Source organism: Rhodamnia argentea, chromosome 2 (genome assembly GCF_020921035.1).
Source record: "Rhodamnia argentea isolate NSW1041297 chromosome 2, ASM2092103v1, whole genome shotgun sequence".
In the NCBI taxonomy this organism is placed as follows: domain Eukaryota; kingdom Viridiplantae; phylum Streptophyta; class Magnoliopsida; order Myrtales; family Myrtaceae; genus Rhodamnia; species Rhodamnia argentea.
This window is the reverse complement of record NC_063151.1, coordinates 7203825-7222151: the sequence shown is the minus strand read 5'-3', so window position 1 is coordinate 7222151 and position 18327 is coordinate 7203825. Positions and strand designations below refer to the sequence as shown.

The window sequence follows — 18327 nt, the reverse complement described above, 5'->3', positions numbered from 1 at the left end:
GACGAATATATGATGAATTCGGTCAAATTCAATATATGCTACTCGTTGCATCTCGTGACCGACCGTGAGCTTGACGGCACTCACCCACCGGTGAGTCTTGAGTTTCCCGGTAAAAGGAATCTTTGTCCTTTTTGTTTTTTGCCTCTAGTTACTCCCACGCGCTCTGCCGCGCGTGTCGTGGACAGCCCAATTGGCACTCAAGATGGCTATGCCGCGATGGACGCGCTGCTGCACCGATGGTTAGCAGACGCGAAAATCATTAGCTGTGTCGCCTAGCGGGACATCACCTCTCACGAGATGCCATCCCGACGTGAAAGTGATTTGTTAAAAAAAAAAAAAAAAAACAGAGATTTTGTTGACAAACCCCTCATTAGAATACCAAATAAGGATACTAAATTACCAATTTAACAATAATGTTTTAGTAAGGAATGTGAATGTTGAGTAATCAGATTACATTACAAAAAGGGCGATGAATCGAGAGCCGTAACTAATCGTATTTGGAGCAAAATCTAACATTCAAATGGTAATAATTGTATAATTTTTCAATAACGTGCATAACGAGTAGGTGACGGATCGAAAATCTCTCCATACTTTGGAAGAAAAAATCTTTTTTTTTTTTTTGACCTTTCCGGAGAAAGCATTTGATGGCAATCAAAATGGCAATTTTAAAAGTTAGTGGTTAACAAGTTGTTCCTTAGCGTCCACTGTCGGTGGGGACATTTGGGTCCACGGCAATTGTTTGTAAGAAAGAAAGAGTTTTTCGGTTATGAAACCGAGCTGTTGCTTATTGCAGAACAGAGACGCCCCCCCACACATCAACTTTAATCAAAATCAATGCTTTTCGTTTTCTACACCCGAGGAAAGTGATAACTGATGAGGTGAGAGGAATGGGAGAGGGAGAGAGTGTGACCTGGACAAGGAGCAGCTGCCGCCGCCGAGGGGCTGCCACAGGTACTTGGCGAAGGCGAGGTCGGGGCGGCCGTTCCTGAGGCAGGCGAACTCGCGCTCGACGAAGGGACAGGTGGAGGAGTTGTAGAGAGGGTAGGACTGGTCCGCCACCCAGCTCCCCCGGAACAAGTCGCACCCGGAGCCTCGGTTGCCGCGGCCTTGCGCTGCTTCAGAGCCCCAAGTCCCTCCCCATACCATCAACGTCAGAGCCAGTATCCGATGGAAAGAATGTGAAGAGGCCCATCTGCTGCATTGCCTCTGTTCCCACCAACCCCAACCCATCTTTCTCACTGCAGCGTAGCAACACAAACGGTTCTTTTTTTGTTTTTTTTTGCAGAGAGAGAGAGAGAGAGAGAGAGAGAGAGAGAGAGTTTGGATTCTGGGTTAGATTTAAGGTGGTTGGGTGGGTGAGAGAAAACCAGAGAGGTTCATGGTCCAGTGACACACAGAGCGTTGGCTGGGTTCTACTTAAACGGACCTTCATTGTCATTCTCTTTTTGGTTAGTTGCTTGAGTACAGGATTTGGTTTCCATTTTCGGCGGAGGGCTTGGTTAGGAATTAGGATTTTAAGAAGGTTACAGCAAATTTGCCTTTTTGGGTTTTGCTGAGTTGTAGTCGTAGTCGTAGCTGTAGTTTGTAGTTGTTGCAGAGCAGCAAATCACCGCCTTTGATGTGGACACTTCAACTTTGTGGGGGTCCACCACCTCGTCGCGGGGGATGACGAGTTTAGCCGTCTCAGATCTCACTGGGGGAGCAAATGAGCCCATTTAGATTTCAACTCGATTGATCCTTTGGACCCATGAAACAGAACCATCGATAGAATGAAGTGACTCTGCGGATGATGTAGGGACGTAATCCATCTGGAAGAAACAGTGACTGGACATGCAAGCTTGTGTAGTATTCTCTTTTCTCATTCCTCAAACGTGGGAAAGATTATGTTGGGCGAGGGAAAATTGTCTAAAAAGGTCCTAAGGTGGCCAATTTGGTCCTAAACCTTTTAATTGTGCCAATTTAATCATAAATTTTTTAACGATTTTTCAATCTAGTCCTCACTTGTGTTAATTTAATCATAAACCTTTTGACGATTTGTCAATTTTGTCCTAAACCTTTTACTTGTGTTAATTTAATCCTAAATCTTTTGAAATTTTGCCAATTTAGCATCAAACTTGTTAAAATTTTGCTAACTTAATCTGAGACCTATATTGGCAAAAATGACTATATTGACGAATTATAAAAATATTTGACACTAAATTGACATTTGACACTAAATCGGCAAATCTGTTCAAAGACTTATGATTAAATTGGACTAAATTGACAAATCGTCAAAAGAAAAAGACTACATTGACATAATTAAAAAGTTTAGGGCTACATTGGCCATTGTATAATAGGCTTAGGGCTTTTTGAACAATTTTCCTTGTTGGCCAACCATCATCAACACTAAAGACAGAAAAATTCGCATTTTCTAAGAAAAATTGTTGAGTAGCAACATATACAAAAGGTTGAGCTCGCGAACAAAACATGTCTTGAGCAAGAATGTGCCAATTCGCACATCTCGCCATTCAAACAATGAAAAGCTTCCATAATAGATTCCCACCCTTGCAGTGGCAAACCATCCACATCGTTTTTGTGCGAAGAGGAAGAGTAGCAACATTGTCTCTATTCGAATAACAATATCTAAAGAAACAGCACCGAATATAACCACCAAAACACAAGCCATTGTCTGAAGGCCTTCCCCCAATAAGTAGTTCACAATACACGATGACTGCCCTGCATAACGATCGCGATTACCAATAAAGCCTAGTTCTTTCAAGAAGCATCTTTATCTTATTATTAATTCCATTTCTTATTCTCTCTTCTACCCGAGATCGGTATCCAGAAGTATGGGATAGAGATCTTCAGCAGATGCGATCGAAGAGGTTCCAGTACATGGCCCATCGGTGGACATACTCTTGATGATATTCTCACCAATTGAATGATCTTCATTTCCTTTAAAATACTTCCTCATGGCCTCAATTTTCTCCTCGGACGGGAGAGCGCCATCAGAGTCCAGCACTGGAACAGCAACCTTACCTTCAAGCATGCTAACCACAGATGACATTGGCGGCCTGAGTGCTGGAGTTGTATTAGTACACATCAGAGCTACCTTTATCACTGTCAGCACCTCCTCTTTGTCAAAGTGAGAAACGAGCCTCCGATCAACTATATCTATCAAATTTCCTCTCTCATTCAAAAAGTGTGCCTAGAAACAAAAACCAAAAGTGAAGATGTTTCCCTTTCAAGCTTCAGGTATTGATCTGATGCAAAATATGCTCAAATTACTAAAACAGGAGGAAGGAATTATGTTTTGTCCCTCGATAATTACGTGACCATGCAGTTGATAATCACATGCTAGTTTTTCTTCTTCGTTATAGGGTATAGATGGAAGAAAAGAATGGAAAGAGTCAATACGAAACAAACACCACTTGTTTTGGCTAATGGTTGGCTTACTCAAAGCAAAACAAAATCTAACTTAAGGACTCAATTACATGAATGTGAAAAAGGTTATACCTCAATTGAAAGTACATGGATATTTGGCTCAAGACATGGTATTGAAAACTTTTTGATTTAACAGTAATTTCAAAAATTCAATAGTAGTCGAAGGACTAGTTTGGTGCTAATGAAACTACAGGGTATATGACTGTCAAGCATAAACACATAGGGACTAAAACTGAACTACCCCAAATTTGAAAGAATAGAATTTTCTTCAAATCTAAAAAGAGAATCTAGATGATTCCTTCAGTCAGGAGGCAGCCCACTGTTTCGAGTTTCAATGCGTCACTAACTAAGTTCCCGATTCAATTTCGTAGAACCAGACTAATCCATGACTGCCCCCTCCCAAGTTGCACATCTTGAGCATGGACTGGCTATTGCAAGGATTACTTTCCCTTTCAAATTCAGTGCAGACCAACATAATAAGAAGATCTGGATTAGTTTGAAATGACAAATTGCACTTAACGGCATGACAATTCGTTAAACAGGTTTCAATAGCTAATAACTGTAATGCTCCTTCTCAATCATTGAAAGTGCATATGAGGAATTATATAATATGCTCACGCTTCCTTAATGCATCTTTCACTGGCACAAGCATAGATTTAAATATGGATATGATCACAGTCGAAAACTTTTGAATGCTAGTGTTGATTACCCAATCAAGTAGATAAAAGCATTCCTCCTTTTTTCGGGAACTAGAGTTGCTCCGGCCACTAACAACTTCTAAGGCAACGACGCCAAAACTATAGATGTCAGCTTTGTCAGTGAGGTAACCATGCATTGCATACTCCGGTGCCATATATCCACTGCACGGCAAGAAAAGAGCTTGTGTTTGCACCAAGGTAACTATCTTAAATAACATACTTAATATTCCTAAAATCCGAAAGAAAGAGATATTCCTAAATGCGACACTATGGTCCCAAGAGTAGAGGGAAAACAAGGGCATCTTAAAACCTTTTCAATAGAACTTACCCAGAATATTCCAATAGAAGAAAAAGACCATCGTTGTTCTATATGATTAGTACAGTACATATATGACTTTATTTGGAAAAGAGGCACTCAACCAGAAAAAGAGTTGGAAACAGAATGAGCCAAGGTCTGTGGATACATGGGCAGCAGCCGTAGGAGGATTCCTAGAGCCAAGCCTAGAACCAGAAATGCTTCTAGCTTTGGGTCATTGTTGTTACCGTACCAATAGAAAAACAGCCTTTCACTGCTAACTAGCTTTCTAACCCTTGTTATACACGTGTTTGATTTGTGGTCTTAATTTTTGGTAATTCACTTGAAAGTGCATCTCACGTGCATCTCACGTGATACATATTCACCGAAAAAATTGTGTTTTTCATGTAACGGAGAATTTATAGATAATCTATATTGAAATTAATTAACGTATATGTCCTACTTTAAGTTGATTGTCATCGGGGAAACATAATAAAAACAATTAAATTACATGTCATTACAGGTTTACAATGTATTGCATCATAATTATTTATAATAATTTGACAAGCTTTTTGTCTAAGTGAACACATTAGGCAGGGCGAACTGAATTACCATACAAAATGTTTATCATGAATTGTTCTTAATGTAGTAAATGGAGCATGTAGGATATTATTAATCTTTGGAGTACAATCTCTCATAGGAAGATTTGACCTTTCCAGGAGTTGTATTAGATTATCCAATATTTGTTGAGATAGCGTAATTTAGTTAATCTTGTTGAATTAATGTATAGAGCTAGTAGAATGAACTTGCAGTTTTATCTGTTCTCTAATTAATCACATTCTTTTTATAAACAAGTTGACTTTTCACACATGTTAAGCAATCGTCTGAAACATGTAAACATGCTTATTTATGTTTTTCCGCGTGTATACAACGAAAGAATGGGCGAATTAGCTCTATCGCCTATAATACCAAGTTATATTCAAATTAACAATTACATGTTGATGTAAGAGTATCATTACTTAATGGTAGAGTATGTGACATAATTTACATTATTTTCCTAATTAACGCGAAGATTTTTTTTTTTTTTGTCAAAAACGTGAAGATTGGTTGGACAGGCATAAAGCTTAGTAGTTAAGCCACATTTGTTGAGCACCATGCTTTGGGATGATGTGAATTAACCCCAAAGCTCCATTTAACTCACTTATATTAAATCAGACAAATTGTTTCTATTCCATGCTTTTATCTTGTCACTGACTCCTAATTAGGTTATCAGGAACATAAAGCAAGAAACTTACTAAGTTCCAGCAATCTTGGTGCTAATATGTGTGTTGTCCTCCTCGTCAAGCTTTGCCAAACCAAAATCTGATATTTTAGGGTTGAGATCCTTATCCAGTAAAACATTAGTAGCTTTGATGTCTCTATGCACAATCTTCAGCCTTGATTCCTCATGAAGAAATGCCAAGCCCCTGGCAATACCCATGCATATCTTGTGCCTTGTCGACCAGTCCAACTTTAACTGAAATTCTTCAGGACCTTCAATTGTATCAACAGACATCAGAACTACTTTATTCCCGTGTTGTTAGCTGAAGTCAGTGAAGAATAGTGTGATATCAAATTACCAAATAAAGCACGAGCAAGACTGTTATTTTCCATGTACTCGTAAACCAGCAAAAGTTGTTTCCCTTCGACGCAGCATCCATAGAGTTTCACAAGATGCCGATGCTGAAGAGCAGAAATCATCCCAATCTCAGTCACAAACTCACGATTTCCTTGCTTGGATTTGGATGAAAGTTGCTTCACTGCTATAGCGGTGCCATCTGACAGAAGACCCTGCAATTGGACTTTGGAATCAGATCTATGCTGTGAAGATTCAGTTACATTGAATGCTGCTTTCTGCATATTTTTTGTGTTGGGAATTGGGGGAAGTTGGTTTGCTGATTTCCATATATACCTTGTACACAGAACCAAAACCGCCTTCTCCAATCTTATTGGCAGCATCAAAATTGTTTGTGGCAGCTTTAATCTGTCGCAAGGTAAATGAACCAATTTGCAACGCCAGACCCTTCAAATCTGCACCATGTTTTGGAACTTCTCAGAATTTGGAGGAGTCAACAGCTAATGTAATCTGGTATCTAACAAAGACATAGCAATTCCTTCTCCATATACCAGAAAACATTACTATGACTACTTGGTCTGAGCAAGTTCAGGACAGTAGCATCTTGAAAATTATTTTCTAGGAAACTCTGGCGTTGGTTGGCAGTATGTACTTTGAAAAGAAAATGAGAATGTCTTCAGGGTGTTTACTATTAGGGGAGAAGAAAAATGAAAGAAAAAGCCCACCATGGAAATGTAAGGAAGGTTCGCATATTTCAATGTCTCGTATATGTGAAGTTACGGCATTTATTTTTGATGTCTTCAAACATAGGCTTATATATAGTCGATTGTGCCCCCAAAGATGCCCAATTATATGTACACACAGCATCTAAGAAACAATCTACCATACTGTCCCTATAACTTTCTATCCCTTCGTTGGGTTAACCAAATGGATCTATGACACTTTAGCTGTATCATGGCTTAATTATAATTTGTTTTCTTTATGTCTCAAAATCAAATTTCCAATGGAATGCACAAATGTCGTGCATTAACAGTTTTACAGGGGAACTGTGTAACCTAGTTGCAGTATTAATGATGCATTGAGATCAACCCTTCCCCCTAAGGTAAGAAGAAGAAGAGGAAGAGTCACGCACCAAGGGTTTGACAGGACAACTGTATGATCTAGCTAGAATATAAAAAATGCAATGTGATTACCCCCCTCCCCCATCAGAATAGGGAAAGGGAAAATTGTATTCAGAGTGCATAACATTCTCACATTTCTTGACCGATATATGTGAACAATATAACAGAGACACCAGGTAAGCAAGTACCTTGTGTGATTTCATCTTGACGTCCAAGACATCCTCTCCACCAAAGGATAACCAGGATAAGAAAAACTACAAAAATTATAGCAGCCACAATCCCAACCACTGTGCCAGCAGCTATGCTGGTCGACTCTGGTGGGCTGGCCGATGTACGTGGGGGTTCATAGCCTGCAGTGAAACTATCAGATTAATGAGCACAGGAAGATATGTTCTTTGGAACCATGTGATACTAATTACAGAGGGAAAAAAAAAGAGGGAAAAAGAAAATCTACTCTCCATTCTCAAGGCCGTATTACAGTATACAGGGGTAATGGGCGTTGATCCAAAGCAGAAAAGTGAAGGAGGCTATTGTTTCATAGTCTGAACTGAATAGAAGGATTAAAGATATTCAGATAAAACAAGCCCAGTTAGAAGGAAAACAAAAGCAAACCAGAGCCAATTTTCACCTCTTAAGAGAAAAATAATAGATCCTAGTCAGATACTATGGAAATTTATCTGAGCAACTGTAAAAGATGCCAATGGCCTGAATCCAACAGTGGACATTTCCAACAAACCAAGTGACTCAATAGCCTATTGATGACTTCTGGTGCAAGACAGAAGATGAGAATTTTATTCATATGAAAACGAGTTACTTTCTTAACAGAGAAGCATCAAGTGAGACATGGAAGTGTCTGTCTGATACCAGGATGGACGGCAGAGATAGCAGATATAAGAGGACCGTAGACTCCTATGGTAGGTATATTATAGGTTCCTTTCCCAGCCCAATAAAAGCGTATCTCCAGAGTGCTGTTGGTCACCGTGGCATTAAAATTTTTTATGACTGGCTTTCCAACTCCACCTGCTTCAATCTCAATGTTGAAATCTTCCCACACCAATTGCCCCTGAAATAATGTTCAATCTGATTCAAGTTGAGCATCTCCACACTGAACAAGCTGAAACTTTCAGTCTCAACAGAATGTACAAAATGTGATCAGATCATAATTTGCAAAGATGAGATAGATGAACTTCCCAACCATAACATATTGAACGCTTTATATGCTTTACATATTCGAACCAGCACTACATAATGCCCATCGTTTACCTGTATATAAATATTAAAAGCTCGCCTTCCAAGGCTGCTATAACTTTCGTTGCCAGTGAACGTTATCTCCGCAAAATGAAGGCTTACATTGTAGGGCCCGTTGATCAGACAATAACCATAATAAGTTAGAGAGATGGGAGAAAGCCGTGCGTTCATGTAAAGTCCGGCATTATCCATGGACAGTACAGATACATTGTCAGCTATATGTGTAGATTGATCTGTTCCGTTATCGAGGAAGTGACCAGTGCTACTGTAGGCCCAGTCATATGCCCTCTGGAAGAAACTTGAAGCTGTAGCGAACGATGTATCCTCGCTGTATGTGATGTCCCCTACTTTTACTTCGCTCCCACCGCAATTTATGGCGAGGTTATACCGTTCTGGATGGATTAAAGAAATGGCCACAGAGAGAAAAATCAAATCAAGTTTTCCTCTTTTTCTTAATATGCAATGGACTTTCCAGACACACTAAATAAACTTGCATTCCCTCATTCGAAAATCGCATAAACCTCCCAAGTTTATGAGCAAGATATTAATGGGGGTGGCTTTTGAAATATCTTCAGCAATTACGCATTAACCATCAAATATTGACACAATAGCCCAGAGGAGAGTTGACAAGGAGATAAATTTCATGAGAAATACACAGAGAGTATGATGCAATATCAGGATCTGATGATAATGATAGGATATACAGCGTATCAACTTACTTTCTGCGCAACGCTCACTTTTCAAACATGAGACAAGTCCACTTGTGGCAGGATATGAGGTTCTGAGCAAGTCAATAAAGATATGATCATTCTGAATGAAGTTCAATGCTACGTACACAAACAATTAAAATGCAGGTCCTTGGAAATCCAAGTCTCTTGGTTAAAAATTTAATCCAGACATACGCATTGTCAATCGCAAAGCTCGCGAACAAGTTGCTGCAGAGAAAAGACAAATCAACATTCAGTAGAGAAACGGAAGTCATGTACGCATGCAGGATTATAAGTAACTCATAAACACAGATTCAACGGGAGCCCTGGACTTAGACTGAAGGAAGTGGTACATACACATTTTCTCCTGGACAGTCTGAGTCTCCACCAGTGAAGTTGTTGTATGATAGGTCACTACACAGAGAAATAGACAACCATTCCAAAATATCATCTATTCGAAAAGTACACTGAAAGTCACTCCATCAAATAATTATTATGTACAAAAAGGGAGACCAGTTGCAAAATGTGATGGGTAAGGCAAGCTGAAAGGTGAAAACATCACAAGGCGATGAAAGTAATATTTTGTCTTTATTCGAGATATCTTATCTTAATTAATTAAAAGGAGGGAGTCAATTGAGACTTGGAAGTAGTTCGAGTGCATAAATACATTTTCACCCAGTAACAATACAGCAGACATGATATATAGGGCAAAGAGGCAAAAATAGAACCGCTATTCCAACAGCCACCACGTCAGATCATCTTATTAGAAAATATCCAGACCACCAGTTAAATGCTTAAACTACCTCACAAAAGCTTCATTCTTACGCAATAAGATAATATCAACTTTCTCCTAGGTACACTCATTTTGGTTGTAGAGTTTCTCAAATACACAGACCCATAAACAATGTTATCAGCAAGAAATTGCCCAAGCAACTAATCATATTCGGCGGGACATGCGTTAGACAAACTTTCAAAGAGGATTTATAGGAAGTAAAAATTTCCCAAGCATTATTTTTATTATTCCAAGAGGTTTAAAAAAGATCTAGAGCTGGGAAGGGCTTTTTGTCACTTCCAAGATTATCCACTTCATATTTTTCCTGCATACCATACGATTCAGCCTCCAGTCTTACATATAACTTTCCAATTAACAGATCCCAACAAGAGGAAAGGTACTCTGGTGTTTGCATTTAACTCCATAGGCCACAAACCATAAAGATGCAAGATGGGAATGCATAATTGCTTACTACAGCGAAAGATCAGCCAGATAGTGCTAGAAGGACATTCATAATTAAATAAGACATTTTCTTCAGGCAGCGAAGCTTACACAAATTTTTTAGTGCTCAGGATCCACTCAGGGACTGCTCCAGTCAATTGGTTTCCAGTCAGATAGCTAAACAAGATTATCTGATTGAGTCAGTTCCTCAAGTACTTTACGCACTCAAACTGAAAGACTTTAGAGTTATATCTCAAAAGCACATTATTTAGCAGACTAAAAGCATTTAATTATTAGAGGTCAACAAAAAAAAAATCGGTAAACTCAACATATCAGTATAGAGCTTTCAGCTGAAGATGAAAGATAAAGGAAATCAATGACGAAAGAAAAATCCTTGCAGAACTTGGAGCACATGGGGAATACTTACCATGACACTCGTACACAAAGCTGAACATTGTGAAGGATAGTGTCATAGTAGCTTATTAACTATTTCCTCGCGATAATGTTCTTGTCCTTCTAATACATAAAACGAAAAATTAGGGAAGATGTGCCAATGTCAAAAAGTCAATGGTTGGGCAAAAAGACGAAAAGATATCGCCATTGTTAAACAGTCCAAGAAGCTTAGGACTACAGTTTCTCATCATTTTCAAGACTAGGGACAAGATATCAAGGTCCTATCTGCACACCTTGTAAATAGCACGTAAGAACTGCACTCACCAAACAATCTAGGGCCATTGTTTTGGAAAGAACCAAATAGAGAGCCTAAGAACTTTTGCTATGTTTAATCTTACATGCTTTAAGTACATAGACATTCAAATGTCAAATACTTAAGTAACACTGATCCATTTAACTCTTCCAGCGTAAACATGTAACTCTATTGAAACTTGTGAATTATGCTCTTTAAGCAATAGAATATCATCGATCTATGTCTGTTCCTAGACTAGAGTCCCACCAAAATAATTAGTTGACAGTAATCATAAATTCATAACCAAAACCATTGCAAACTTTGCAGTAAAAATTGCCTATAGCTTGGCCACTGGAACAACTTGAGATTTTAGAATCTTATACAAGATACGAAAAAGAAGCCCAGGTCCAGCATCAAAGTACTTACATATGCGTTACTCCTGACAGGTTTCTAAAGGAGTCATTGATTTCGCCACTCAGTTTGTTGAAGCTGAGGTCTCTGCAAAACAATGGAGCGGAAAGGAGACAAATATAATGAGAAGATAGTTTTAACTGACTACCACTGGACACTCTTTGAGTATTGCTTTAGAGGATCGTACAAACACAGGCCACATCAATGAACCTATATGTCCGATTAAGATGTTTAGACATACAGCTCAACTGCTCGGTGCCTCAGCTTTCTAGTAGACATTCATTTCCAGAGGCATTCATCGCATAAAATCCATGTTCATCAAGTTGGTCACAAGCCGTAAATATGCAAAATTTTTTATTTACAGGATGCTTCAGCGTCCGCTTATCAGATTATGACTTATCTATTGCTTAACAAAGATATGGCTAAGCTAACGAATCTTATTCCGACTGATGATGGATTAATACAGGATATGATTACACAAAGGGATTTGTAAATAAATGCGCTAAGGCTACAACCTCAACTCCTTTCACACCATTTCCGCAGGGACTTGGGAGGGCAGCCACCAGCATAACTACCGAGCGACCAATGCATGTGAAGAAGGGTTTGCAAAAGAAATCCAAAGGATTTCATCTCGCGTCTTAAATGAAATGAGCACTCGGATGAGCGGTATAGTATTCTACGAGTTCCGATAGTATGGCAGAAAGATTCATATATTTCTTTCCACCACACTTGCTATTATTCTTAAATAATTTATTGTAATGTAACAAGTTGTATTGTATAAAAATATAAATAATATAGGCTTAATAGAGATTAATCTACAATATGTATCTTTTCGATGCATGTATTGATATATTTAATGTACATAGCATCCCAATTTTATTTCTTTGCTTCATCTATTTAATTTGTCATGATTCGAATCAATCGAAAGACAATTCTTGATAGTACGCTTCGAATTCCTATATTTCGAATTATTTGCAATACAAATCCCTATATCTATCGAAAGAATCAAATCCATGCCGAAGGGGGGGTATGGACAGAATAGGCACACCCCTTTTTTCTTTTGATATATTCGGGATGATAAAATTCATTTTGCATCAATATTCCGGGGGGCTCGTTCAAGACTTACTCGAACAATTATTCAACAAAAAATAAGATCTCTCCGGCAAAAACAGAGAGGTAGGCGGTCAAGGGGCAAAGCAGTGGGTAGGCAAGCAATGTTGAAAAGCGGAGTCAGAGCTATCAGATTCATGACTTGGAGATTTCAATTACATAATTCGAAATGCTACTCGGGAACTAAACTGAATGCATCCCTTGGAATGCTACATATTATAGTTCAAATTGGTAGATTCCATGTATCTAATAGGACTAAAACCAAAGCTAATCATAATTTACAGAACAGATCTTCTTCATAACATTTTATTCATGACTAAAGGGACGACAACTAGATACTAGGGTGCTTAGAAAGTGGAATATCAGCTTAAGTGAATAAACAAAATAAAATAAAGTGAGAATTTCATAAAACAGGAAAGCATGATTCTGCAGTCCAATATAATTATTGACGGGAAAATTACAACCTAGTCGAACCTAAAGAAAAGGAAATGGAATATGTGATAATCCACAGGAGAACCACATAATTCGGTTATTCAAAATACATAAAAACAAAGAGTAAGTGTTGACTGCGGATGATAACAGAATGGCAAAAAGTTGCTGTTAAATGTAGCATTTTTAACATCTTACAGAGATGACCAGATGAATAAGAAGAATTGACTTTTATAGAGACACACTAGAAGCCGTGCTCTCTTTCGAACTAAGAAAGTTATGGCTGACAAATATACAAGAGTCAAGCATAAAACTCCAGTTAGATACTGTGGGGCTGAGGCTCGAGAGTGTAAACCACTAGAAGGAAAGTTTCCAGATAATCAACCACTAGAAGCCTCCATTTTGCATTGATGCCCTTAAGAAGTTAAGATAACAAATCAAAGCAAAAGTAAATTAGACAAAATGGGCACCACAACCAAGGTAGGAATTCTTTCGAACAGATCTCCTTCATAACATTTTATTCATGACTCAAGGGACGACAACTAGATACTAGGGTGCTTAGAAAGTAGAATATCAGCTTGAGTGAATAAACAAAATAAAATAAAGTGAGGATTTCATAAAACAGGAAAGCATGATTCTGCAGTCCAATAAAATTATCGATGGGAAAATTACAACCTAGTCGAACCTAAAGAAAAGGAAATGGAATATGCGATAAGCCACAGGAGAACCACATAAATTCGGTTATTCAAAATACATAAAAACAAAGAGTAAGTGCTGATGGCGGATGATAACAGAATGGCAAAAAGTTGCTGTTAAATGTAGCATCTTTAACATCTTACAGAGATGACCAGATGAATAAGAAGAATTGACTTGTATAGAGATACACTAGAAGCCGTGCTCTCTTTCGAACTAAGAAAGTTATGGCTGACAAATATACGAGAGTCAAGCATAAAACTCCAGTTAGTTACTGTGGGGCTGAGGCTTGAGAGTGTAAACCACTAGAAGGAAAGTTTCCAGATAATCAACCACTAGAAGCCTCCATTTTGCATTGATGCTCTTAAGAAGTTAAGATAACAAATCAAATCAAAAGTAAATTAGACAAAATGGGCACCACAACCAAGGTAGGAATTCTTGCGGTATCTGTTCCTTGAAAATGAAAACAAAGAGAGAAAAGGACCATATACTTCTGCGCGAAACTGTATATTATACAGGAGAGGCCACAATCACCAGAAACTTAAAGGCCACATCACAATTCACAATTCAGCAATATCAACAGAAAAGATCAAAACAACATTGAAGTCAGTAGGGGACCTTCAAGCCCTCTTAAATGGGTCATGCAACTGCAACCAATAGTCAACCATAAACTCGTAAGAATTTCGCTCAGTAGGGGTAAAATTATCTATTCTGCTTGGAATAGGAAAAGGGGAGAGCCGTTCTACTCACAATGTTGTTAGGTTCATCATTCCAGCCAGATAACCAGGTAGCTCTCCTATGAGATTGCAGCTCCTCAGCATCCTATAAGGAAAAAGCACTGATATTGTCACATTGCTAAGACGATTCGCCTCTTTTGCATTAAGTAAACTCTGTGAAGGAGCAGTGCTCTCACAATATCTTAATATTTGTGCAGTTAAGCTGTGGAACTCGGGACTCGGGTCCATTAATGTCACTTATTCTCCTGCATATCAAAAGCAAATAGGGAACTTTATTAGATTGAAACCATTTCAAAGAAAGGAGAGATCAGATCGAAATGCCAAACTGCCACACTGACAAGTCAGACAAATTCTTCAAAAGTGCGATTCCGGAGGGAATTGGCCCTTGCAATCCACTTCCTTGAATAACCCTGATGATACAATTCATAGATTAAACTATCATGGGTACATATTTATACAGACCGACTTAAAAGGTGAAGAAGCATTAAGCCTTACAGTTTATCGAGATTTGTCAAGTTCTGAATAAAATCAGGGATCTTTCCCGAGAACTGATTATCACTGAGTCGCCTACAGTGCATCGAACAACAAGATTTATATGAAGAAGAAAGAACAGAAGTACATAAATATTAGCAGAGGATGTGGAAATTGGAAACTAACAGCTCCTGCAATGCCATCAAATTAGCAAATGTATGAGGCAGCTCCCCGGAGAAATTATTTGAAGTGAGGTGCCTGAAACAAGAAAACCCCGTGATATCACATTGGCTAATTTCAATTACCCAATGTGATAGAATTTCCCCTCCAGATACAAAATCACCAGCGAAAAGTAACTCGACGAACAATGCAGAAATTTGCATGGAGGGACTCACAGTACAAGTAACTGGGACAAGTTCCCCAGGTCTGGAGGAAGAGTTCCATTAAGCTGATTGGTCTCGACAACTCTGAGCAGAAGAGAGGTTAAATCAGATTAAACACAGCCAAGGTGCCAAACGCGGGTGGCGGGATGAGCGATCACTCACAATCTCGAAAGCGTGGATATGTTTCCCAGCTGCTTGGGGATTGGACCCGTCAATCGGTTTCCATATAGAGAACTGCATCAACATCGTCGCGTTTCTCCAATCACGATGTTTCTCCAATCAACAGACGATATACTCGAGAGAGAGAGAGAGAGAGAGAGAGAGTACATACATGTTGCTCAACTTCGTAGAGCCCCATTCTTTAGGAATCGTGCCGCTCAGGTAGTTGAGGGTAACGTCACTGTTTACAGAGAGAGATGATGATGATGATGATGCTTGCGAGGAAGAAGAAGAAGAAGAAGAAGAGGATCGATGATAATGGAGAAAGGGAGCGGAAAGAGAGGCTTACAAGGTTTGGAGGTAAGGCAATCTGAACAGTCGAGGCGGAAGAGTGCCGTTAAGGGACTGGGATTTGAGAACTCTGGTTTTTCACATAATGAAAAGCGGGCTTTACTCTTAACTACTTAGAGTCGTGCATCCAAATGATGTTAAAAAATAGCTAATCCCAATCTACACCATGTCCGATGCATTTAATCATTGAGTGAATTATGGATGGTCACATAATCATTCTTCTATAGCTAATGCAAAGAGCACGGATCCCTCAAAAACACAACCCTGCTGTACATAATAAAAAGAGAATAATAGCATCGGAATTCTCAAATTACCCCTACAATGATAATATGATAAATGATTTATGCACTATCAATATATCTAGACCCCAACCCGAATATTTGGGACAGATTCGGGTAGAGACCCGGCCCCGATGGGGTGTTTATTGCATGTAAAGAGACAAAAAAGACAGGCACACAATCGCTTAATTGATTTATCAAGGTCTGGCTAGGAATCTATGGTAGTAAAATTTCATGAGAGAGAGAGAGAGAGACATGCTGATGACGTGGGGAACGGTGTTATTGTCGGCGTCGGTGAAATTCCCGCAGGTGACGGCGTTGGCATTGGCGTCCGTAATTGTACTTCCATTAATGTCTTTGGTTTTGCCCCATCCACCCTCTACGCCGCATGGATCTGCACGGAAATCCCAGCCCCGTTTCCCTAAAGTCTTTGCTATTTCTTTCAACGCGGCCACTGCAAGAAATAGAGATCCAACAAGTCCAGAAGAAGCAGCAACACATCTCATGCAAAACAGGGAAAGAGGAAAAGGAACAGTTACGGTGAAAGCAATACAAGGTTGGTGGGGTTTTCTTTTCTTTTAATTTTTCGCTCACCTTCCTCGGGGGGCAGACGAGTGGCGGCAGCAGCTGAGCTGACGGCGCAGAGAAGGACGACGAGCCCGGAGAAGAGAGACCGAGCCGAGAAGAGATTCGCCATCGTCTCAGTCTCGGAGCTCAATTCAGAAGAATGTGGTTCAACTTCATGGTGTGCATGCATATGTAGAAAGTGATAGAGGGGGACAAAGACTTCCGCTTTTATTCGTCAACGAGAGCGACGGCCGAACGTGAGAGACGACCCCAAGTCTTTTTTTATTATTTTTTTAACCTTCAGCTTTAACAATTCTTTACCGGTTCTTTCGAAATATCCAGGGAGGGTATGGCCGCGAAGACCCGATTATGTGGAGGCCAATGAAAACACCTCGCCAGCCTTACGTACCCCGATTAAGCCCAATTCTTTGGCTCCCTGATCCAAAGCAGTTTGCACGCGTCCGTCGATATCATAGATTCCATGCACAAAGTTGTCTTATCGAAATGGTTGGAGAAAAATAAACACGTGTATGTGGAATTTGGAATCTATGGTCGATGAACAAAATAATAATATCTCGGGATCATTTTGAACAATAATTGAGTTGTACGGTCGTGGAGTTCCAAAACCATGGCACGTGGACTTATATCCCCATTGTCAACATGAAATTTATCCCAAAAAAAAAAAATGTCTTAAACTTATTGTATTTGTTTCAATTTAGCCCTAAACATTTCAATATGACCAATTTAATCCTAATCCTTTTGACAACTTACCAATTCAATCACAAACTATTCGATTTGGCCAACTTAATCTTAAGATCTTTTGACGATTTGTCAATTTAATCATTTCAGCAATCAAATTTGCCATAGCTTGCTAAACCTAATCTGATGTTTCGCACTTCTGCAATAAATTCTGGATATCAATCAATGGTTGAAAGGTTTCCATTTCAGGCCACAGATATCAGCCGGATGTCTTAACATCCCATCCTTTGTTGCGGGCCTTCATCGAAGGAAATATCTCTACATTGTCGGGGTTTTCTCTGCTTTGGTCGGACGCTTTCCTCAACAAATGCGCCGTCAACATTTTTCTGTTTTCGACCAAAAAAAAAAAAACAGACAAACCATTTTTCTGTTTGATCTCTCGTTGCAAAGAACCACAACGTGGACAAAACTCCCAATCTTTTCATTTCCTTTTATGTATCAAGTGCAGTCATTCGGACAAGAGTCGATTTTCTCATATCCAAGCCCCAACTCTTGCACCATCTTCTTTGCCGCCCAATGAGAGGGAAAATTACCCAAAAATAAGAATACAAATACCAAACCTATTGTAATTCTATCAATTCAGTTCAAAATCCCTTTTGTATCCAATTGAGTCATAAACTTTTTGCACATGTGTCAATTCAATCCATCCGGCTAATTTTGGCCAGGAATCGTAAACATGAATGTGGACCATCATGAGCGGCATGGCCGGCGCTAACGTGCACTATTTTTCATAGCATTTTGGGATATGTTCATTAAAAATCCTAAAACTTGTCACAGTGGAATTGACTTCTAAAACTTTCAAAAAATGCAATCCGAGTCATACATTAACTCCATCCAATTCAACTAACAAAAAATGTTGAAGTGGCATTTTTTTTTTAGTACTTTCTTTCTTCTATGTGTTGTTAACATGATTGAAACAAGAAAGATAAGTCCAAAACGATGTCGTTTTAGTCCAAACGTTTTTTAAATATAAA

General features: G+C 39.1%; 2 protein-coding genes, 1 long non-coding RNA gene and 1 pseudogene across 3 annotated transcripts in view; 1 reads left to right on the top strand and 3 right to left on the bottom strand.

The window, feature by feature from the left end:
* LOC115731555 (protein trichome birefringence-like 41) overlaps nucleotides 1-1373 on the bottom strand; it is a 72103-nt gene extending 70730 nt beyond the window's left edge. Inside the window, exon 1 of the mRNA XM_048273627.1 lies at nucleotides 911-1373. Within this exon, the coding sequence (XP_048129584.1) occupies nucleotides 911-1230 (320 nt within the window). The 5' untranslated portion in view covers nucleotides 1231-1373. The remainder of the gene's footprint in view (nucleotides 1-910) is intronic.
* The window catches only part of LOC115733887, a 117993-nt pseudogene that overhangs the window by 66163 nt on the left and 33503 nt on the right, over nucleotides 1-18327 (bottom strand).
* LOC115730494 (probable leucine-rich repeat receptor-like serine/threonine-protein kinase At3g14840) lies at nucleotides 2530-16753 on the bottom strand. The gene is made up of 23 exons (XM_048273634.1): nucleotides 16622-16753; nucleotides 16283-16481; nucleotides 15748-15819; nucleotides 15571-15639; nucleotides 15402-15473; nucleotides 15252-15323; nucleotides 15043-15114; nucleotides 14881-14952; nucleotides 14724-14795; nucleotides 14562-14630; nucleotides 14399-14470; nucleotides 11432-11503; nucleotides 9465-9521; nucleotides 9303-9335; nucleotides 9120-9160; nucleotides 8416-8792; nucleotides 8017-8215; nucleotides 7341-7502; nucleotides 6368-6486; nucleotides 6036-6246; nucleotides 5712-5949; nucleotides 4133-4283; nucleotides 2530-3187 (listed from the first exon to the last, which is right to left on the bottom strand). The coding sequence occupies exons 1-23, from the start codon at nucleotides 16722-16724 to the stop codon at nucleotides 2804-2806; spliced, it is 2988 nt and encodes a 995-aa protein (XP_048129591.1). The 5' UTR covers nucleotides 16725-16753; the 3' UTR covers nucleotides 2530-2803.
* The window catches only part of LOC125313727, an 18465-nt gene continuing 7531 nt past the window's right edge, over nucleotides 7394-18327 (top strand). The window contains exons 1-2 of the long non-coding RNA XR_007197317.1: nucleotides 7394-7507; nucleotides 8048-8053. This is a non-coding gene — a long non-coding RNA (uncharacterized LOC125313727). The remainder of the gene's footprint in view (nucleotides 7508-8047; nucleotides 8054-18327) is intronic.

Excerpts from the sequence above, each read along its gene's own strand:
- LOC115730494 (XM_048273634.1), bottom strand. The coding sequence starts at position 16,724 with ATGGCGAATCTCTTCTCGGCTCGGTCTCTCTTCTCCGGGCTCGTCGTC. Across the intron at positions 8,793-9,119 it reads AAGTGAGCGTTGCGCAGAAA|AACGGTATAACCTCGCCATA; the intron begins GTAAGTTGATAC and ends TAATCCATCCAG. Across the intron at positions 6,247-6,367 it reads GTTTTGGTTCTGTGTACAAG|GGTCTTCTGTCAGATGGCAC; the intron begins GTATATATGGAA and ends GTCCAATTGCAG.